General features: G+C 38.8%; 1 protein-coding gene across 11 annotated transcripts; it reads right to left on the bottom strand.

Annotated features, from left to right (window-relative positions):
* Positions 1–1,023: 1,023 nt before the first annotated feature.
* On the bottom strand, positions 1,024–23,595 carry RECQL (RecQ like helicase). 11 transcript variants are annotated; one of them, XR_012629283.1, is made up of 16 exons: positions 23,452–23,595; positions 21,241–21,313; positions 19,692–19,889; positions 17,598–17,777; positions 16,625–16,731; positions 15,462–15,660; positions 14,264–14,430; positions 13,663–13,744; positions 12,468–12,616; positions 12,264–12,381; positions 10,470–10,608; positions 9,565–9,656; positions 7,186–7,405; positions 6,177–6,306; positions 5,720–5,967; positions 1,024–2,842 (listed from the first exon to the last, which is right to left on the bottom strand). XR_012629283.1 is itself a non-coding variant. In XM_074871439.1 (16 exons), exons 3-16 carry the CDS (start codon positions 21,254–21,256, stop codon positions 5,779–5,781), a joined length of 1,986 nt encoding a protein of 661 aa, XP_074727540.1. In that variant the 5' UTR covers positions 21,257–21,313; positions 22,524–22,596; positions 23,452–23,577; the 3' UTR covers positions 1,024–5,778. The 11 variants fall into 11 exon arrangements, 8 of the variants coding, with proteins under 8 accessions (XP_074727540.1, XP_074727539.1, XP_074727544.1 ...); XR_012629284.1 differs by having other exon boundaries at positions 1,024–2,746; XR_012629285.1 differs by having other exon boundaries at positions 1,024–1,445.
* Between the last annotated feature and the right edge of the window lie 42 nt (positions 23,596–23,637).

Genomic DNA, 23,637 nt, shown 5'->3' with positions numbered 1-23,637 from the left:
GTAGCTGTTGGGTCTTTACCACTCGGGTACTTGTTTCTGGAAACACTGATGTTCAAAGGAAGTCAACAGGTGTATTTTTCTATTCACATACAGTTAAATATTCTCTCTGCTGAAATGGGAGGCAAAAAAATTATGTAGCTGAAGGTTTTCCTCAGTCCATAGAGATTGCTGAGGAGAGATTGTGACCTTTAGTGTAGAATGGCTGCAGTTCAGCTAGCAGGGTGTGCTGTCCTACATTACAGCTTGTGTTTGGCGTGGCAAGAAAAAGACTTCATGCTGCTTAATTACACAATGCAGAAGGTAGGACTGACCAAATAAACAGTGTTGATGCACTTTAAGTAGCTGATTTCAGAGGATATTGATTATATAACCATAAGTACTCCTCAACTGGGAAAAGTAGGAATGGAAAAAAGCTTACACAGAGCCTTCCACTGCAAAAGAACCAAAGTTTTTAACATACCCTGACACTTGCCTGTACTGAAAAACATCAGCTGTTCTGAACTCTTCAAGCACTCCTTCAGGTTTATTTCAACTAAGTTTTTACAGTTAAAACAATCAATAATCTGATAATCTTGTCTAGGCTCCCTTTCCCACAAGAGACTGGACCAGATCTTTCAAGGTCCCTTCACACCTGGGCTGTTCTGCGAGTCTGTTGTCTGAATGTGGAACAGCACTAGGCTGTCTAGAATAGAGTATCACTTTCCTCAAGCCTACTTGCTGTATGAAAATGAGCCTTCCATTATTAGGAAGCTTTTCCTTTTACATGATTAGTCAAATCTAAATATTAAGATGGCAATAGTGTTCTAGCAACTTCTTGAAGTACGTGTGAAAGAACAGAGGTCACATGGTTCTAGGTTGAGAGGAGTTAATAAGGGTAATTTCCTGGTTACTGAATCCACTCCAGCAGCATTTTACAGGCAAGAGGGGCTCAATATGCATCATCTAATTCAGAAGAAATTAGAGGGGAAATCCAGAACCCTAAAGGGCAAGGAAAGGACCACTCGCTCTTATTTGTAACTTCCATATGGTTCAAAGATTCTTTTAATAAATAGCATAACCACGACATCTGCATTTATGAGATTAAGCACTGCTTAAAGGTTAAGCGTAAACAAAACCAAAGCACAGCAGTTGTTGCTGCTCAGGAACTGAAAGGGTGGGCAGAAGTGCTCTTCAGGCCTTTCCCCTCAACCCAGCTATTCTTGCTCCCAACTCTGACAAACAGAAGGGGAACTGAAAGCACTGAGTTATCAGTAGCAGCAAAAGCCCTTATTGGTTACCAAACATGACGATTTCAGTAGCAGCTCATGTTTTTCCAAACTCATCAAGGTAATAGCTCAAGCATTCTTTTTATCATCTATCACTTTGCACCTAGTACACTAAGGTCTTCTCATGTTCAGCCTCAGGTTCTAACAGTGTTCAACTTCAAAATTAAGTTTTCTGCCTTTCTAGCAAAAAAAAAAAAAAAAAAAAAGTATCAGTTTCAATCTAATTCCAAACCTCAGAATTAAAATTATACCATAATTTCTGAATGATCCAGTTCCCACTACTTGTGAAACATCTTAATAACTTCTGTCTTTTGTTCTACTCTTACTTTGTAATGCTGAGTGATTTTTATCATCTTTCTTCTCTTGACTATTATAGTTTTGACTAAGCTTGCATTGAACCTGTGATATTATGGAGAAACGCACTCAGTGTTCACCCAGCCAGGTATTGAATTACTGTCAGCCACTCAGCTTTGTGGGATGAGGTAACATAAAAACATTTGCAGCAGTAAGCACTGGCTCTCTCCTACCTTGACAGAACCAAGATGTTATGTGAAAGGAATCATAGGTGATTCCTCCCTAGAGACAGGTTGCTCTTTAAAGTGATGGAGAGACACTACTTTAAGCCACAGGCAAGCAGCAATACACTCCTACAGTTGCTTTCTCTTTTCCATTTCCACAAACAACAGGAACATAAGCAAATGGATAGGTGGAGTAGCAAAGTTTTAAGAGACTAGAATTGAGAAACGTCCCAAAGATTAAGTTTAACGTAGCTCACATTTAGGGCTTAAAGTACACAACCTTCAATGCAGTCATGTTCTAGAGTTTATAGAGCAGAAGAGTATTTCTTGGGTCAACCACATTCACTTCTAATTAGAACAGGGATCTGTAGTTGGAATGTAAGCCAATTCAACATGGGAAGGAGGGGAAAAAGAAGTATTTCTTGAGTGGTGTTTTTTCTGTATTTCCCAAATAAAGTATAACTTTTATAAAGGAAAGAACTCAGATCGAGAAAAGTTGTCTTGTTTTTAAACATAAATTTAGCTACTTCTGAAAAGCACAGAAGTGGTAATTTTCTATTTGAATAACAAGCTAGAGAAACCTAGTTCTAAGAGCAACAGATGTATTTTAAAGGGATAAATACATATATTTCACAAGTCTCTACAGGTCAGAAGTAGTGCGGTGTTGTAACAATGCCCTTTTGAAATTCTTCTCTAAAGTACACTCAAGTACTCAAATACGCTGTAGCAGGTGTAAGTATTGCAGAAATGGGCCACATCTCTGCTCAAAACTGCAGCGATAGTGACGTCCACGTGGGCTGGAAAAACCACCCCTGGCACAGCAACGGCTTTGACCCACACACGGCTCCAGAGGAAGGGTGCTGCAGCAGCCCGGGGCTCCACGGGTCTGACAGCTCTCCCTGGGGATGGCCACAACCTGGGAGCTCTGCTCTGGCTGCAGGGCCGAACTGCTGCATGAAGAAGCTGTAGGAGGAGGAACAGGAGGTGACAGGGTCTTCACAGAGACGCTGCAGAGCTAAGGACCACCCAAGTTCTGCAAAGGAGGGACCACCCACAACACTGCAAAGGAGGGAAAACCTTGAGACTACCCTCAAAGGAGCAGCGGATAGAGACTCCCACAGGAGCGAAGGCTGGAATCCTCTTGCTTCCAGCAACATAAAAAAAGCTCCTTTTCCACCTGCAGCTCTGCCATTGCAGAGTAGGTACAGTGCCCTGAGAAAGACAAGGATGATGAACTCCACCAAGGGATGCATCAATGCCAGCTGAACCTGAGCCAAGCATCCACACAATGAAGAAAAGGAAGATTACCAGAGAATCCCTCCTGTGGGGGTCAGAGGCCTTCATTACCAGCCTGACTTGGAGACATTGACAGGTTTGTTTCTTACTAAGTGCCCATATCCCAGATGTTGCTCAGTGACTGCGTGATTCAGAATTTTAAACTCGACAGAGAAGTGAGGAAGACACAGTAGAACCACCACCCTGGACCTCAGGAGAGTGGATTTCAGCTTGTTCTGGGATGTGCTTGTCAGGATCCCAGGGAAACTGCCCTGGAAGGCAAAGGGGCTCAAGAAGAGCTGCTTGATTTCCAAACCACAACCTCCTCAAAACACAAATGGTCTACTCCTATGTACAGAAGGTTCAGCAAGCATCACAGATAGCCAGCACAGGTGAACAGAGAACTCCTCGGCTAGCTCAAACACAAAAAGGAGGCAGAAGGTACAAGGTATTCAGAACAAGTAGACATTGCCTGAGCATGCAGGGAGGGAGTTAGAAATGTAAGAGCTCAGATAGAGGTGGAACTAGCAAAGGATGTGAAAGGCAGTAAGAGGAGCTTCTGTAAGTACCTTAGCAGCAAAAGGAAGAGTAAGGAAAATATGGTCCCACTTGTCAGAGGGGTAGAGGAGCTGGTGACACAGGACATGGAAAAGACTGAGGTACTCACATTTTTTGCCTCATTTTTACTGGCAAGGTTTTCCCTCAGACCTCCCAGGTCCCTGAGCCTACTGACAGTCCACGGGAGTTGAGCATGAAGCATTTTTCCCTTGACTACTAGACTGTTTCTAGATTTGAGGATTTTCGAGACCCTTGTTTCCCTGTTTGTTTTTTTATTTTAAAAATGCACAAAGCAGTAGAGGAAGGTGGAGTTACAGATCACTTAAGCCAATTGGCCATACACAAATCCACAGGACTGGATAGGCTGCACTGAGGGATGCTGAGGAAGCTAGCAGAGGTCAGTGCAAGACTGCTACCACTTCTGAAAGGACTCAGAGACTGGGGGAGGTTCCTGACAACAGGGAAAAGGCAAATATCTCACATGTCTTCAAAAAGGAGGGTCTAAGGAGTTACATGCCAGTCAGCTTCACCTCAGCCCCCAGAAAAATTAAGAAGCAAATACCCCCCAGAAGACATTTTCAGACACATGGAAGTGATTAGGAACAGCCAGCTAGATCTACCAGAAGCAAAACGCCTGATCAACCAGACTGACCGAGATAACTCCCTGTGTGAATAAGGAAGTAGCAATGGATGTTGCAAACCTTGACTTTAACAAGGCTTTTGACATGATCTCCTATAACTGCCTTACAGCTAAAATTACCAGTGATACAGACTGGATAAATGTACAAGGTAGGCAGAAAGTTGTCTCGACCACCTGGTTCAAAGAGTTGGGCTCTGTGGTACAAAGTCCAACTGGTAGCCATTTAATAGTGGCAACACTCACAGGTCAATACTGGGGCCAATAAAATTTAGGGTCTTCACTAACAATCCAGGCACAGGGATGGAGTGTGCTCCAGGCAGTGTGCAGATGATACCAAGGTTGGGAGAGCTGTTGATACGCTGGAGGGCAGGGCTGCTATTCAGAGGGACCTAGACAGGCTGGACACGTGGACTGATGGGGACCTATGAGTTAAAGCCAAAAGCAAAGTCCTGCACCTGGGATGGAGTAATACCATGCAACAGTACAGGCTGGGGCCAGACTGCTTAGAAAGTAGCTTTGCAGAAAAGGACCCAGGTTCCCAGCAGATAACAAGCTGAACATGAATCAGCAGTGTGCCTCTGCAGCACAGGTGACAACTGCATAGTAGATTATATTAGCAAGAATATAACCAGTAATTTGGGGGAAAGACTCTTTCTGGGTATTCAGCACTTGTGAGATTACAGCTAGAGTGCTGGTTTAAGTTCTCCATTTCCCAGTAAAAAAAACATACTGATACACTGCATTGAGTCTAGCAGAGGGCTACCAAGCTGCCTAGCTGCTCAAAGAGGAGAAGAAGGGGTTTAGAGAGGAGAAACAGAGAACTGGATTTCTTCCAGATTAAAAAAGAAGAAAGCCAGCATAGGGGAGGGGGAGTGATTGCTGTGATCTTGCTGTTGTCTTCAACTACCTGATGGAAGGGCATAGCAGCAACAGGGCCAGACACTTCTGAGAAGAGCACAGTGGTAGGACGACAGGCAACAGACAAGTTGCAACACAGGAAATAACAATTAGCTCTAAGAAATGTCATTTTTTCTTTTTTTGGTCACGAAAGTGGTCAAACACTGGAACACGTGCTGAGAGGCGTGGTGGAATCTCCATCCTCGAGGATGGTCAAAACTTAACTGGACACAGCCCTGAGAACCCTGTTCCAACCGGACCTGCTTTGAGCAGGAGGTTTGACTAGATGATCTCTGGAAGTCCCTTCCAGCCTGCGTAATTCTGCAATAGTGTTACTATACACTACGCTTCCAAAAGAGATAAAAAGGCAACATGGTGATTATTCACATTTTGCAGTCATTGCTGTACTATAAGGTACACACCAGTTATTTTGATATGAAGCATTTTTCCCTTGACTACTAGACTTTTTCTAGATTTGACGGTTTTGAAGATGCTTGTTTCCCTGTTTGTTTTTTATTTTAAAAATGCACAAAAGATATCATTACTAAAACACAAATTGAACTTACACATGGCATTGTCCATGGAGAAGCAAACGCGATTAGATCCTAAATGTAGTCTGTCAAACTCAGTCAAGAACAACTGGTTGGTCATCTCCACCTGCCTGAAGCTTAAGCTTCTTTGCTTTTAAGTTAGAACCACAGGTAGGCCGTCTGTGTTCCTGTGACTTCTTCACCACTGAATCTTGGACAGTCTTTGAAATAGTCTGAGCATTTTCTCTGCTTCCTTTTGAATTTGAAGATTGAGACGGTTTGTCCTGTAAGTTATAAACAAGTCTATGAAAATTCTAAGACTATTTTCATTCTTTTCCTGTGTTCCCACACAACAGAGAAGATACTTATGAGGTCTATTTTAAATCCTGTTGATTGCATGACTATGAAAAATATATTGAGCAGATACCAAACTATTAAAATAAACTATAATGGAAAAGATATCTATATGGCAAGTCAGTATAGATATAAATACCTTGTAAACACTTTTCTTGTTTGTTATCCCTTCTATAGTTATGACGTGTGCCTCATTTTTCAGCAGACCTGCTTTTGGTCCTATCTTCAGGTAGGATATTGTAGCAAATGCCGTGAAGCTGAAGTCTTCCCTGCATAAATTAAATCAGTGTTATAACGGAAGGTGGGAGACAAAGACAGGCTAGACCATGCAGAGGGGAATGGGACACATTAACCATTCTGATTGGTGTTCCAATAGCAGCTTGATTCTGCTTTATCTATTCAAGTGGATAGTCATAGATAGAAAAAGTCTGGTCGACACTTAACATAATTTGGTTTGTGGACCTTTACACACACACAGACATGTTTCAATCAGTTGGAACACATGGAGGAAAATGAGGAAAAAAAGATGTAATAAGTCACCCTCCTAAGAGTATAAATAGTCAGCTGCACAAACAGACGCTAAAAAAAATTTGAGACCAAAGTAAAGGGATTAAATATTTGATTTGTACATATTCTTGAAGCTTCTAAAACAGTATAAAAAGACAAAAAACATACCACACAGATAGCCAGGTTACAAGAGAAGCAATGTTGTTATTTTCAGTGTGCTTTCTTAAAATTTCTGAGTACCACTTTCCACATTAGCCAGCCTGTCCTGACTTAGACTCCATTTGGGCAACCCCATTTGCTTTGCTTATCCATGGAAAGTAAATGAGACTCCACATAAACAGCAGACTTCTCCAAAATGAAGTCTGCTGCAGATTTAAAGGTTCAATCTGAATAGAGAAGATGCCAGCTTTTTAACATTGCAAGACATGCAGGATTTCAAATGTGCCTCCAATTTTTGTTTTAACATTTTGAAGTAGAAATATAGTAATCTTTCGAGGTTTTTTTAAATACATTAAATGCATCTGAAATAAAGGCTAAAAATGAGACTACAGAATTTATCCATTAATACTATACAGAAGTAACACGAGAGTAAAGACAAATGACTACTAGATGTTAAAAAAAGTAGTCATCATCTTACGTACTTCAGATACTGCTGCAGTAGTAAATGGGCAATAATTCTCTCCAGTTCCTCTCGAGGATGCTTTGGTGAAGTAACTTCAGCCACCCTGAATTTTGATACACCTTTCCCAGACCATGCGTCGATTAATTTCAGTGGGGTGAGTTTCTCACTCATGTTTTCAGCTTGCTCAAGTATCTTGATTAGGTCCCTGCAGTATCCTGTTATATCCATTTCCTCACACGCTACAAATAGAAGGGAAGTTAATATTTAAACAGCAAGTTATTTATAGTTATTTAGATAGTATCCATATATACATCAGACGTATACATATATATGCACTTTTATCTATTTACAGATTTGTGTATCTATAAATATATATCAATGTGCCATATAATAGCAATGTTTTTTTTGTTTTGATTTTAAACTATAACTTAAAAAATAAAGCTGTAACTTTCCCTTTGTCAAATTAGGATGTATTTGTACTCAAACTTACATTTATCTTTCTACTTCATTATTAAAACTCCAAACCTCCAAACACTTTTACCTGTATTTAATGTTACAAACCACACAAATTACTTCAAAGAAGCATTTACAAAGCATAAAATTTGTAAGGTAGCTACTATGTTACTCTGCAGCTGGATTCCTTTTCCTCACCCATAATATTTATTATGGAAAGATTAGAGAGCAAAGAGGAATTGAAGAATATATGCGAGACATTTCTTGTCTGAAGACACTTATGAACTAAATGAGACAGAAAAAAGTATTCATTTAATGATATAAAGTAGTTCATCATGAATAATTATTGCAAGCACTAACACATCCATGTAGTACATAATGATCATGCTTCTACTGCATGATCAGATCATGGCATAGCATTACCCCAACTGCCTCCTCCAAAACCAAGAAGTACTGAAAAACTAGTACTACTGCTAGGTTTCCTCAGATCTTGCTTATATATCAAAAGGCCCTGAGGGTAAACCAGCAGTACACAGGATATATTTCAACTATATTTCACCACATGGCTCCTGTAAGTCTTGGGTACAAGCCAGCTCCATGCTCTTTCTCAACCTCTGATCCCAGTATAAATTTCAACTAAGCCCTGTTTCCAACTAGAAGATAACAATACATTGTTACTTGCATGATTTTGCAAAACAGTTTTATTATATAGATATAATTAACTGTATAAATACAAAAAGAAGTTAAATATCTTTGCTTTGTCTACTTTATCCCCCCCCAAAATGTACAGGGAAGTAAAGTCTAGTTATGAGAACAGCTTTGAATACAGAGTGGTTCCTAAGTTTTTCAAGTGTTAATCACTACATTATCCAAACACTTTGCAACAGATAATGTGGTACGAGAAGACGATATTTTCCACTTATTACAAGAATTCACCTGGTCCTCAAATTTAAGGTGGGTTTGTGTGTCCAGTCAGAGATGCCCAAAACCAACTTTTTCTCAGCACTCTTTTCAGAGCTTTCTGGCTTTATATGGGGTTTCCTATGTTTAAACCACAGCTTTCACTTAGCAAGTGCAGCAACAGATACTTTGTGCATCTTCAGAGACTTAACAGCTTTCTGGATGGGCACCAAAAATGACAGTTAAAGCAGGTAATGATCGTTTAAGCTAGCTACCCAACACTGCCCAGGATGTTTGTGGGCAAAGCAGCAAAAGAACTTATGTCCCAGAACCACATTCTACTGAAACTACCCTCCTTTAGCACACAGCAGGTCTTGTTTCAGCTTACCTCCCAGGTTCCCTCTATGTCTGGCCCATATGCCTTTCCTCTTATGATCCCAACTTTCTCCCAAAGGAAGAGCACACACTAGACAGACATTGTGCTGTTAGAGCTAACACACAGCAAAATCCTGAATTAGTGTGCTCAGTGGTTCTGCACAACTGTCACACACAGTCCTGACACAGGTATGTCTCATGAGCATGCATCGCTGAAATCCTTTGAGATTTCACCATGCAAGTTGTAAGAGGACATGTGCAAACTGTGCCTTCTTAGACCCTGAGCATGAAGTTTGGCATGCAGAGAGCAAGACACTTCTTCTCAAAACAAGGCTTTCATACCCAAACAAATCCTGAAACAAAACCCAACACATACCAAAATCTTTTTAAAACAAGTAAGCTAATCTCCCCCTTGTCCCAGCTTCACTTTTGGGAATGGGTGAAGGGCTGAGCATGAAAGATACCAGAGTGTTTGGCCTCAGGCAAAAAGCCAAACTAGGAAGTATCCTGCAAAACACCCTGAACTTGGCAACACTAAGCCACTGAAAACTGATGTTCGTAACAAAATTTGCACCTTGGAAACAGGCAGTATTACCAGCACACTTTACAGAAGTTGCTCACAGTTTGTCTTCATATTCTCTGCCCTTGGTTATAAAACCAATTTACTTACAGTTCTCTCTACAGCAGTTATCACACATTCTGTTGCAGTTTGCAGAATCCCATACTTCATCAAAATGATGGGCAATGAGGACCCGGCGACATCTGAAAGAACAGAGAGCAAAGAGGGACTATAGAATATAAGTGTATACACCTGTGTTATAAGTCATGAAAGGGACAAAAAGAAGGTCCCTTGGCTCAACTCATATCTTAAAACAAGCATGAATTATAAATAAATATATAATGTTTATTATAAATAAAATAAATACTGCAACACAGTATTCCCTGTCAGTTATGTTAAAAGGAATAACTAGTAGCTTTTAGTAACAGTAAACACTGCTGTAGGAACAGTTTGGTTAAAGCAGAAAAGTAAGTATAATCTGCAGTTTCAATAGAATGGAAAATCATCAAAATATAAACTAATTCTTAGACTGAGGCCAACAAAATCTATACTGAATGCATGAATTGTCCACACATAGAGGTGTTTTCCATGAAATATTCCAAATAGTGCAGCAGATGAAGCATTAAACACATGTGGATTCCTGTATGGCCATTAAACACTGGTACCTTACAGTGAAAGACAAAGCATTCCATTTTTTGCTCTGAATGGGATTTGAAATCCAGACAATGTTTGTTGACAGATATTTCACTTCAACATAACTGCTTCCAGAACTTTATCCTGAAGCGGGCAAGTAACACACCAACATTCAGTTATGTGCAAGAGTACATGTGCTGAGCGGTCAAACCACAAACTCAAGATTCTCTTACAATAGTAACGTTTCTATAGCGTGGTGGGTGTTTTGTTTTGTTGCTGTTTTTGTGGGTGGTTTTCTTGGTTTTGTTTGAAATGCCCTCTAAAAAACCCAACAAAATTAGCCTATTTAAAAACTAAGAAACCAAGCCACTCCAGTAACTTACTTGTTCATATTTTGGCAGTAAGACACCATATCATACAGCTTCTCTTGCCCTACATTTTCCATCACTACCATAGAACTGATTCTGAATATATCTCCAAAACCATAATACAAAATGCAGTCAGCTTTTTGGTCATCTCTACCTGCAATGCATAAAAACAAGCAAAAAATTTAGAAGAGATTTAAGCATAGCATTTTCTGGTACAAATTCCACTCTTACCTGCATGGGCTTCTGCAGCCCCTATGTAGAGAGTGCATAACTGTACAGAGTATCAAGCATAACATATTAGCCAATAGAACATAGCATGATACAGACTAGAAATAAAAGAGATTTAGAAGAGTCTTCTACAAGTACAGAATCAAGCAAACTTAACTATTAGTGTCTAACAACTAACAACTAGTCAAACAACTAAAATATTAGTGTCATACAGTAAGTCAGCGCAATTACTATTTTCTCACCCTAACACCTCTTGGAAAATCCCAGCCAAATACATCTTGAAGCCTAATTTTTATTTCATTTAAAGACACTGTGAGCTTCAAATACCTTATTAGGTATTCATGGTAATAAATTAAGAGAGAATTAGGTATGATTTAACAAAATATTCCATTTAAAATCAACTGTGCCTTCTACAGCTGAAATTCCTTCATCTCTTACTTCCAGTTGCCCCCCACTCCCAGCGATGTGCTGATGGGTGCCCTCCTGCTGTTTACAAGATCCAGAGAGCAGACAAGGCCTAAAAAACCTAAACTTTTAAAAAAGTTTAACATATAACAGAAAGGAACTACTTCACTTGGATGGGCAGCCAAGGGGAAAAAGGAAGGTTACATAAGCTAAGTAGTATGTTCAGGCAAATGAGTAGCAGTGGTTAATTAATCCCTCCCCAGAAGAATCTCATTTAAATCGAGTTATGAAAAAGAAACACAAAAGCTTGCTTTAATCATCCCAAGTTGATGAACATTGTGAAACAACATTTCAGCACCTACATGGCCCTTGTCTCACCACGTCAGTATTTACACTTCCCGTTACCTCCAGCACTATCTAGAAGTAATGAGGTTCTAGGGTAAGCAGATACAAACTCCCACAAACTTTGATGACTGTTGTATTTTTTAGGCCAGCATTAAGGCCAATTTCTATCACACAAGCATAGTTAAAATTTCAACCAGTTGCCCCTCAAGGTTCTTAAAAGGCCTTCCTCCACATAGATTCAAATCTGTCTTTGAAAAAGTAATAATCCACAAGGTCAAAACAACCAAGTCAAACCAACACATCACAAAACCCTTTTTTAGCTGTAACAGCTATTTAGTGTTGCTATATACTGATCAATCTTTAAAATTCCCCACTCCCAACTCCCCACCCTACTTGTATTTCTGTGGCCACTGAAATTCATACAGCAATTAGTGATCATCTAGAGACAATCTGAGCAAATCACACATCCCAGTTGCTATGCCAAGGAAAAAAAAAAAAAAAATCCTTTCTGTAACACATACCCTGTCAATGTCATGTTATGAAATTATTCTGGTAAGCTACAGATGTCACAAAAATCAAGTAATTAAAAAAATGCTGAGTAAAGGGCTAGATACCCAGTTATTCTTTGCTACACTGCAGTACAGAAGTCTGAGATCATGAACATTGTTTACAATTTGCTTTAAAGCCTCTTTACAGAGGCAGAGTGGCATTATACACTTTGGAACCTGTCTCAAAGACAAGACACTTTGCACAAATGGCTGAAATCAAAGTACAATTTTATTGTTTTAAACGGATGGAAATGGTGACTGCAAAAGCCATTTCCTACAATACCTGCACGTCCACTCTCTTGGTAATAGTTCTCCATGGATTTGCTCATAGAATGATGAATTACAAACCTCACATCAGGTTTATCAATTCCCATGCCAAAAGCAACAGTCGCCACTACAACCTAAAAAAAAGATTAAGAAACCATCAAGGTACCAAAACACAATTTGTTTAAATGAGACATAAGTCTATGAAAAGTATCTACTTCACCTGGATTTGATTTGCTGCCCATCCTTTATGAATCTTGGTCTTATATTTAGCATCCATGTTTGCATGGTAAGTCCCTGCCTTGATTCCCAGTTTCTGCAAACTCACAGTAACTTGCTCAGAATCCTTCTGAGAAAAACAGTAAACAATCCCTGCACAAAAGTGAAAGATGCCTTATTGTAATGTCTTAGCAAAAAAAAACCCAAGCCCCAATACTTAAAAACAACTTTGAAAATTTTATTAATTTAAATAAATAAAAAACAGTAAACAATTTTTGTGCCTCTTCAGCCTGCAGTATTGGTAGCCATGAAGGGAACTTCAATTATCAGCTTTGACTTGTAGGCTAAAGAGAAAATATGGGTGCCAATCCACATAATCATGGAAGTATTCTATTAATGTTGAAGGAGGACAATGGCTGTTAACGCTTATGTAAAGGAATGCTGTTGCTTATGACATCTCACCAAAGGTTTCAGATAAATCTGGTTTTTGTCATTAGTCAGTCTGGGCTAAGTCAAGGATTACACACAAAGCCATGAGATTTGTGATCATCTCAGCACAGTTTGTACTTGGGGAGCTGCTTATCACAGCCACAGAGTTCCACTGCAGAGACAGACTGCTGCTCTGGAAAATTGGGTTCTGTTGCCTTTGTAATATGGCTCTCCTCTTTATTTGCCCTACATAATTTACTGATTACACGAAGTCCAACTTTTACAGTTCTGTTTTCATCATAAAAGTGCAATTCATGCCACCACACACTCATTATGGGCACTGAATAATACATGAATCTTATGATCAAATATGAAAAAGAAATGTTAAAGATAGTAAGTATCCTGACACATAGATACTAAATGACATATGTGTGATCTAAGAAAATACAGATAACCTTTTCTGAGCCTTGTTTTTACAATCTTAAAAATTGCTATTATTCTTATGTATGTAAACATTGTTCTATATACATCAACATTGTATTTCATACTTCAGAAGATATAATAAACTGTAAAGACATTTAAACACTAATGAATGGAAAGAGTAATTATTCAAAGTACCAATCTTGTTAATTTCTTCTAATGCTGGATGTTTAGTCTATGGTGAAGGTAGAATTTCTCTACGCTTTTCAGAATCACTTGAAACCATCCCTGTAACACTGAATATTATAAAAAAATAACATGGTCTTTTTTTTTTTCTCCACACTTTTTACCTGAGAGTCCTTTGTATCTTCCATTAATGATCTTAACTATGTCCTCAATGAAATCTTCATTATTTGAAGGCTTATGTCGAACCTCAAAAACATAATAAACACATGCCAGAGAGTTCTTCAAGTGGGCACACAATCTGTCAAATGATCCTATTATTCTACTCCTTCCAGTACAATAAACACAATTATTCTGTCATTTGTGTAGTAAGATTACATCTCAAAAATCCATAGAAAGAAAAGACACAAGTTTTTCCATGAAGAACATTAAAAGAAGCTGTGGTCAACAACACAGAATTCACAACTTTTTGCAATCATATGACTTATTTTCCAACAGTTTGGAAGCAGTCTGAGCCTGCTACCTATCTCTGCCCTGTACACAGCCCTATCTGCTAAGCCTTGCTCACAAAGACAGAGCAGCCCAAGTTCCTCTGCAGATGACAGCAAGTTCAGTAAGATGAAGTCATGAAAGAACACCGTCATTCAGTTGAAAAGCTGTTTATTATTAAAATGTATAATTGAAAATCTACTCTAAAATTCATCAACTGTAACCTGCAGAAGATAATACGACTGTGATGCAGCCAAACAAACAGGTAGTAAAACATACCTCATAGTAAAGACTGGGCCGGTTGAAAGATGCAGTAAAGGTAATGCACTTCTGAACATGCAAAATTTTCTGAGCATCCTTTAAAACGTGATTTGTAGCAGTTGCTGTCAATCCAATCAAGGGAGCATTGGGAAACTGTCTTTTCAAGATACCAAGAGACTTGTAGTCTAAGCAAGAAAACAAAAAGGGGAAAGAGAAAGATTTCTCATACCATAGATCCAAAGTTAAAAAAGATATTAATGTAGATAGCATTCAATGGGGTAATACTGCAATAAATGCTGTTAATGACCAATTTACTACAGAACTAATTTATACATCCAAATGAAGTAATAAAAAGGTTGCACTTATCAAAATAGATGCTTTGTCTTCTAATTAAATTTTCTAAAAGCAGACACAATTCAGAAGGCAAAATATATTGAAACAAAAGTTCTTAAAAAGTTAGAAAAATATAAGTGGCATTGTAGTAACCAACATTCAAGTTATTTTGCAGGTCTGTTCTTACAAACAGCTTGTCAGTAAACACAGCTTTGCTAATAAACAAGCAATGCAGAATTTGGATACATAGACCAGACTGTACTAAGGAAAGATTTTAAGGGCTCAGTGCTGACAATCACTTGCTGCCTTAGAACAGAAATGCAGACAGAGGTTCATATCCAAACTCCACATTGTCAGTTTAACTGGCATGGCTCTTTGCTCAGATACTACATTTTAACAAAACCACAAAGGTTGACTTTACAGTTACTATTGCTTCAAATCAGGTTTTCTTTCAAAGGCAGAGAGACAGTAACCAGGAAATAACAGTCTTCTTCAACACTTTCCCTGCAAGTCAAGGTCATTTGTTTCAACTTGTTTTAGAAGCAATTAAAATGTATCTCATGAATTTACAACATGCTCTACGTCTGTCACCCAGTGTTAGGGAGCAGTGTACAGAATGACACTTTTTCCTGTAGCAGTAGATTAAGGATGACTGTACTGTTCATATTAAATATGGCAGCCAAAAATACTCGCTTTATTAAGCTCAAATTAAACTGATTTAAGAGTTTTTCAGAATACTGAAGTCCTTGAGCTAACACAGGTATTTGCCATACACTAAGTATTTACTTAACACATGAAGAAAGCACCTGGCTTTATTGCAGGCCTAACACATTATTTATTGGTGCCTGAATAACACTGCAAACTAGATTTCTAATGAGCATACCAGGCCTGAAGTCATGGCCCCACTGACTACAGCAATGGACCTCATCTACAGCAATGCGAGCAAGACGGCCTGCTTGATAAGCTTTCTCTAGCTTTGACATGAACATTTTGCTTTTTGCAATCTTCTCCGGGGTCACATAAATGAGCTTCAGCTGCGAATTTCTGTCTAGCATTTCGGTATGAACCCACTTCACATGTTCCTGTTCAAAACAAAAGGAGAAGTCAGGGACTAACAAAGTAGGGCGACACACTGAAGTTGCTTAGTGCCAAGATTCTTAAGAGTAAATTCATAGAGGGTAATTAACAGAGACTGGCAAACTGTTACATAGTATTTACCACTACTATAAATCTTTGTGGATGATCGTTCTATATAAAATGTTAATTCTAATACTTGGAAAATCTGTCACAGAACTTTGAAAAAACAAACTACTGAACATTAGTCTTTGCTTCGTCATGTGGTATCAGTATTTTCCCAATAAACTATAATGTACCAAACATGCCTGTGGTACTACAAGTGTAAAAGAATTTTTTTTTTTTTTTTTTGTTTTTTTACACACAACTTAGTCTTTATTACTAAGTTTTCAAAGTGCTCTACCTCAAAGAAGATTCCAAGTTTGGCACACTGCATCAAGCCACTAACGTATTAAATCCAGTGTCACACAGCCTCCTGGTATTCAGGAAAATATATTTCACTGTAAAAAGCAACTGACTAATAACAGACTGGGAAATAAGTTGCTTCTTAGCCTCTAGATCAAACAGGTTAGCATCCTAAAGTAAAATAAATAATTATATGTAAAAGCCTGAACTGCTCAACATGTTACTAATGGACAAAAATCACATACTCCAACCTTTTAAGTCTAGAAACTCAGTAAAAATCTACAACACACACCAGCCAGACATAGTTCACATCTTCTAAACAGCCCCATGAAATCTATTTATTCCATGAAAGGTGTTGGTTTACATGTGTTCTTATCATTAAAACAAGAATGCAAGATACTTATTCACATTATCCATATCACAGCATGTAGCTGTCAAGATACTGTTGATAGAATGGCATTAGCTGATAAAACTATGTCATTCATTCAATATTCATAAATAACACACACAGGCAAGACATCGGCATATACACCACAAAACCCATGAAGACTTGGCAGTTAAACATACCTTACTGCTTGAGGCATTTAATAAAGTTGCAGAAATACCAAGCTGTTCCAAAACCATGAGCTGATCTTCCATAAGTGATATCAAAGGACATATCACAAGTGTGAAACCTGTAACAATCAATCATTGTGCAAACTGAACTGTTTAGATGTCACAAATATCTCTTCTAATACTTTTTACTAATATTATCAGCCTTGTTCTGAAGGACCTGCCAAACATGAGCTTAAGCTTTATACACAGTAGCAGATTCCCCTCCTAGATAGCTGATAAGTGAGTGCTAGGTCACACAGGGATACTTTTTATCAACCACCTGTGACATGCACCTTCTCTTAGAATCCAGACCACAAACAACTGAGCTGCCACAGAGTATAAGAACTAATATACAAACCAAAGAAAGTTGGATTCACATCTGTGGCATGAGGTGCTAATTTACCACACAACTAGGCAATGCTAGGCATTGGTAAATCTGGACTTTGTAAATAAGTAAACTTCCACGCAATTGGATGGGTTATTTAAAAAAAAAAAAATTCTTAAAAGCTAAAACTGGATACTTACTAATAAAAATTAATACACGAAGTCTCTCCAAAATAATCTGAAGCTAAAACTTTAGAGCAGTACAGACAAATAACAAATATCCATACTTAAATAATTTACAGTCCGTATATTGAATTAAAAGGGAAAGAAAAAAAAATAGTGACAAACCTTTAAAAAATTCTTTCAGCATTTAATATCATAACATATTGAAATGAACCTAGATAAATTATTTAAATCTAAATCACATCTAACAGGCACATCTATTTTAAAGCTGCTACTACATCTTCAGAGAAAATAAAGAGAGCAAAGCAAATATTTCTAGTAAATCTTTCTCTCATATCTTTGCTCTTTTTTCCCCCCTACTGGTTAATTCTCCAAATAACTATAAAAGGGAGAAAATAAATCCAATTGCTTATATATGACCTTTTCTTCGCTTACATACCATCAGAACAGACAGCTGGTAACTGATAGCAAAGGCTCTTTCCACCACCTGTAGGCATGACAAGAAATATATCCTTTCCCGCCATTGCAGCATTTACTGTTTCAAGTTGCAAGGACCTAAATTTCTGGAGTTTAAACTTGTCCTGCAGTGCAATTTTTATCTTCTCATACCATGGAAAATCTGTTAAGGGAAAAAAACAAACACGTTTCATAACCAAGTTAAAATATAATAAGGAATGGCAATTTACATGTACTGTAACTAAATCTGGAAGCAACACAATTTTAGATCTAGGAAAGTGTTCAAAGATTCAAGAATGGCACACAAAAAGCTACACACAACCTGAGTCTTTATAAACTAATTTCCAGGGTGGACCTCTGAAAACCCTAGGAAATGTAAACATAATCCACCTCCAGACTAAAGGCTCTCATCGCACATAAATGTGAACTAATGCTAAAAACTCACAAGCAGATTAAGATCTTCAAAGTGCTAATGATCAGGTTAACCGGATAGTCCAAAAATAAATGGAAATAAGAAGCGCAGCCAGTCACTAAAACCTACAATAGTCTCACTACTAAGCTGCCCAAATGCTTCCCTGACACAAATGCAGTAATTACAAATAGTATAACGAAGGCAAGGCTACCATTTTTTCCATATATTTGAGAGATAATAAGCATTTTTTTAAAAAGAAAAAAGGGGCAGGGGAAGTTTAAACTTCCTCAAAATAATCACCCCAATGTACTTAGCTTTTTTTAAATAGCTTTTTCTTTTCTTCAATAAAGAGCTAAAGACTACATCATTTAAAGGATAATACTGTAAAAAACTTAAATTTCAGATGCATCAGGAAGCATATTAACCATTCTCCTATTATTAAAATTAGAATGCAGAAGAACTGTGGGAACTCCAGGGTACACCACATGCAATGCAAGAATAAATTTCGGGACTTGAGGTGACATTGCTTCCTAATTTACAAAGATCACAGCCAAGATCCAAGCCTCTCTGAAACCAAAAAAAGCCACCCACTAACTTCAGTGAGTTTTATACTGAGACCAAATTTAGCTACTGCTCTTATTCAACATGTACACAGCATCTGATTGCAAAGATGTTAGTTTTTAAAGCATAGGAGGAGAGGATTAGGCACAAAATCACCCAAAACAAATCAATGCGTTCAATAGCATCAATTTGCAATTATAAAGTATCAGTGTCCTTACATATGCATAATACTTTTCTCAAACACAAACAAATATGGATTAGGCCACGGAACTAATTTCACTTTTAAGAAAGCCAAAAAAGAGAATACATGCAATACATACAGGCAGAAACTAACAATGTATCTCCAAATTGCAAGTGAAGTAAAAAAGGAGGAGGAAAACAAAACAAAACAAAAGATACCTGAATTGAATTTGGCTAGGCATAACATGATCAAGACCCACCAACTATCCAGGACTTCCATTAGTGTTTAACTGGAAAGACAGGGCTTCCAAAAGAACAGTAGCCTTCACACCACCATGGGGCCCTTGGCACTTGGGCTAACTCTACCATATTAATGTATTCTATGTTAACTTTGGCAGTCAGCATCCATCTAATCTGCATAATTTGGTGAGATGGTGGGGCTACATAATCCATGGCAGACACAACCAACATCCTGCCCACTCAAGCAAGAAGAAACACAAAGACAGCAAGAAGTAACTTTGAGAATGCAAGACTGTTATTGTCAAATCCTGAAAATACACACAGCAATTATTTTTAGAACATAAACAAACAGGGAATATGAATATTGCAATATATCCAGATTTACTCTGGGATTCTTACAGCAAATCAAATCAACTTGTGACTTTGCAACAAGAAAGAATAAAAGTAGTTGTAACAGGCCATTCTTGTGATAATTCTGCCCTGAACAACTCAGATTAGTATTTAGGAATGTCCAGGGAGTTAAGTACAAATATTACCCTATGTAACTAAGATGGCAGGTCACTCAGCTGAACAAAATGAAATAGGAAAATATCATGATCCAAATAAAACTCTATACAAACACATTTTTCCTTTACTGGATTAGTTTACTTCTGTGTTAAAATATTCGAATTTAACTCTGCAAACCTTTTTTGTTCCATGCCTCGGCTGAGGTTTCAGTGTCTTTACTTCCGCCTGCCTCCAAGTCTCCTGAGGACTGCTTTATCAGACTTTTTACCCTCATCTTCTTTTGAAGGAGTTCCTGCTGTTTATCCACAAGCTCCTGAATCTGAATCTCCACTGCCTGCAGCTCATTTTCAATGGAAACCAGTACCTCCTCTAGCACTGAAGGGAAAAGCAAGGTGAAGACAGAATAGAGACTACAGTAAATTGCTAATCCCACTTTTAAAGAATACTTTATTTCATTTGTTGATTGAAAACAATCAAAATTAAACACAAACCAAAAGCATCTAGACAAAGTCAGCCCAAGATTTTAGCATCTATTATTATATTTGCCATGTAAAAATACTTAGCAATTTCTTATATACATATACATGTGTCATATATACACAGGTATACTGTAAATTGTCATCTCCAATATGGTGTATGAGAAATATGCATCACTATCATCGCATGAGTTGATTAATAGAGAAAAAATGTATCACAATCCAGTTTCTCAAAAGCAGTGCCTCTCCAGAGAAACACTTGAAACTATTTTCTTTTCTGCAGATGCATGTTAAGCAGTGAGAAGCATACTGCATCAGCCCTGACATTAAAGCTGGAAGTGTTACGATGAAGACAAGTACTGCAGCCAGTTCCAAGGTGAGCATAACATTAGAACATTTTTAATAGGAAGCATTTACATGTGAGAAGCAGTATTAACCTCAGTAAGTAAAGCTCTTCTGAAGATGGAAATAGGGACATTAGCAAAAAACTGCATTTCATGCACACAGATCTCCCTCCTATGCAGAACCAGAGGATCTGCTGAACATCGAGGTCTGAACACAAAGAACAAAAGCTTTTACAAGCACAAGCCATTCTTCAGACCTGGAAAAAAAAAATGAAGCAAATATTCCCCAGAAGCATGGGTTACATAAGTGGATCTTTGGCAGGAATTTGCCTCTTTACATCCTAATATCCATCTGTGTGAATTACAGATTGTGCTCTAGAACCCAGTCTCCAGGGTTTAAAAGAATAACTAACACATACCACAGCATGCCAAGTGTATACTACTATTTCAGAGCCAGGTCAGAAAAGCATAACAAGAAATGTCTTCCTGCCCCCAGCCCCACAAAATAACAGATTTTTGCCCAAGCATACCAGATACAATAATCTTCTTATGGAACACAAGTGTATGATATGGAAAAATATAATCCTCATTACAAATGGTACAAAATGGGTATACTTGACTTCCTAAATGCCCACTGTTACTCAGCATGAAAGAGTTGAAATATGAAGTATATTTTCAAAATATTGAAACCCAAGTAATTTCCTTGACTAATCTGCTTTTGTTTTAGTTTTTATCTAAGAAACAAAAACTTATCCCATAAAAGAACTTCTTCTTCAAATCTGGTCTAATAACATAGACCCCACAAACTTTTCTGCATACATTAAATTCATATAAATAATAATTAATAACACCAGCTGAGTGCATCTGTTAGCAAAATTAACATATCAGATACTAATTTTGGATTACCTGCAACAGCTGACATCCTTGGAGATCAGAGAATGTTATCCTTAGGAGATCTTACTTAAGCAAACAACTGTCCCTAAGAATAAAATCAAATAAATAAAAAAGAAAAATGATTTAATGAGTAATCCTTCTAAACAGAACAAATTTCCTGCAAGAAATTCTTCATTGAGGTTTTAATATAACAGTTAAGCACTTGTTCATTTAATCTACCTATATAAATAGGCCCAACTAGATGACAATGCACTTTTTCCCCTCTGCAAAAATGACAGATACCAACTCACAACCAGTTCCTAAGGCTATAGCTTGCCAGCCTTCTAGATGAAAACAAGTGAATTTTGACCAACTCATAAATTTTCTGAGAGGCATAGTCTAATATACACCAGCCATTCACCTACCTTTGACTTATTTTTTTTTCTTTCATCTCTTCAAAAACTATTTTATAAAAAAATCTGAACAAATTATATCGCGCCCCTTAGAAAAGCAGCCACTATAACACCTAGAGGATCTTCTAGGGGGAAGTGGAAAGATAGTTTGGTTCAGAGAAGGGGGAGTGGGTCTGATTAGATCATCAGGAAGATGAACTTAGAATTCTATTTATTGGTTAATTTTCTGAACAACATTTTTTGTCATATTATATGCTAATAATACAAAACTCAAGAAACTTGGTATTCTCTCATTCTTGTTGAATTCTGAACTATTTATTGTATACATGGGAGCCAAATCTGAGGGAGTGTGAAAGGGCAGAAATTCAGCAGACCCTCACTATAAGCTGATCCTAACATAACAAATATTTTACTGCGTTCCTAGAAATGGGGGGGAAGTATACATAAAAAAGAACACGTGAATAAAACACTGACTTTGCCAGAAGAGGTTATAATTAAAAGTAAGATAAAGGTCCACACTTCAGAAAGAAGTTGATAATGGTATGAAATAACTCAGCAGTGTCCAGGCCACCCACATAACTTGAGTTACACAGTTCTGTCTTTATACCACCTGTCACTTGCATAAAAGTATTTGGAAATATTAGTCTCCTCAAAATACAGAGTAACTAGGGACAGACAGAAACATCAGTAGATGTGGAACAGACACAGTGTAAGTACAATACACTTCTATTCCCCACAGTAAACACAAGCCTCATATCACTAGGCTCAGGAAACATAAACCATTTTCTTATCCAAGGAATGAGGAGAAAATTAAAATTACCTATGAAAGTTTCTCTATATACTGCTAAAGTTCCACAGATCTTTAGTTTAGCTCCTGTCTCTAAAAGTAGTAGCTCAGCATACCTTGTAACTGATTCTACACCACCACGGACAACAAAGATCCCAATTACCATTCGATTCCTCAAAAATGCAGCTCCTAAGAAAGCGAATAATGATGAACTCATATCTTATAAACCACAGTGGACAAAAGGCAAGCGTAAGCATCTTGCCCATTAGGCAGTTTTACCCCACTGTAAAAACAGCTGAATTCCTGTGAATTCACCCCATTACAGCCTTTTCTAAATAGCCCTCTAGTGGAGGGAAAAAAGGCCTCTAACCTGGCCATGCCTAAAACAGACAGATTATCAACCAGCATCACTTCCCACTCTGCATAATTTAAATCAGTGTGCCAGCACTGTAAGTTTTCTTACCCTACCTTCTATCCAGCCTCCGGATTACAGCTCTTCACTAACTCTAAGAAGTGACTGATGCTACTAGAGCGTTATCAGATAAAGAACCGTTAAAATTAAGGAATAAAACCACCAATAATTGCACAAGCATGGTATGCCATTTTAGCGGTTAGTTCAACCGGGTAAAAAAATAAGCCCCCGTCCATCCATACAACCCTGAGAAGCCACCTTAAAAAAAAAGTCATCGGGAGGGGTGGGGAACCAGCCAAACCAGCAGCAGGGCCTTTACCGCGGCCGTCTCAGCATCCGTCCCCTGCAGGCCCACCGCCAGCCGCGGGCACGAAAGGCGCGGAGTGCCCGCCTCACCGCGGCGGCCCCCACCCCCAGCGACCCCGTCCCGACCTGCCGGGCGGGCTCGCGGCGGCAGGAGGAGAGGGACGGCGGCTGCCGGGGCCACACGGGCGGCGGCTGAGGCGGCCTGCAGAGCCCTGAGGCCGGCAGAGCCCTGCTGCCGGCGGCCTAGGCCCCTCCCACGCGAGGACGGCAGCCCGGCGCACGCCGCCCCCCGCCCCAGCGGCTACGTCCGGGGCGCGCGCTCCCACCTGGACAGCCGGCCCCGCTGCCGGCCCCGCTCCGCCAATCGCCAGGAAGGGCGCGAGGCAGCAGTGGCCACGCGCGCCCCGCCTCCCCCAAGGGGCAGCGGCCCCGCCAGGCCGCCGGCCGCTGTGATGGGAGCAGAGAGGCGGGCACCGCGACGGGAGGGGGTGCAGCCGCGCGAACAACGTGGC

Source organism: Strix uralensis, chromosome 5, assembly GCF_047716275.1.
Source record: "Strix uralensis isolate ZFMK-TIS-50842 chromosome 5, bStrUra1, whole genome shotgun sequence".
NCBI lineage: Eukaryota > Metazoa > Chordata > Aves > Strigiformes > Strigidae > Strix > Strix uralensis.
This window is presented reverse-complemented; position numbering and strand designations above follow the sequence as displayed.

Excerpts from the sequence above, each read along its gene's own strand:
- RECQL (XM_074871438.1), bottom strand. Across the intron at positions 12,617-13,662 it reads AAGATACAAAGGACTCTCAG|GGATTGTTTACTGTTTTTCT; the intron begins GTAAAAAGTGTG and ends ACTTTTGTGCAG. Across the intron at positions 5,968-6,176 it reads ACAAGAAAAGTGTTTACAAG|GACAAACCGTCTCAATCTTC; the intron begins GTATTTATATCT and ends TATAACTTACAG.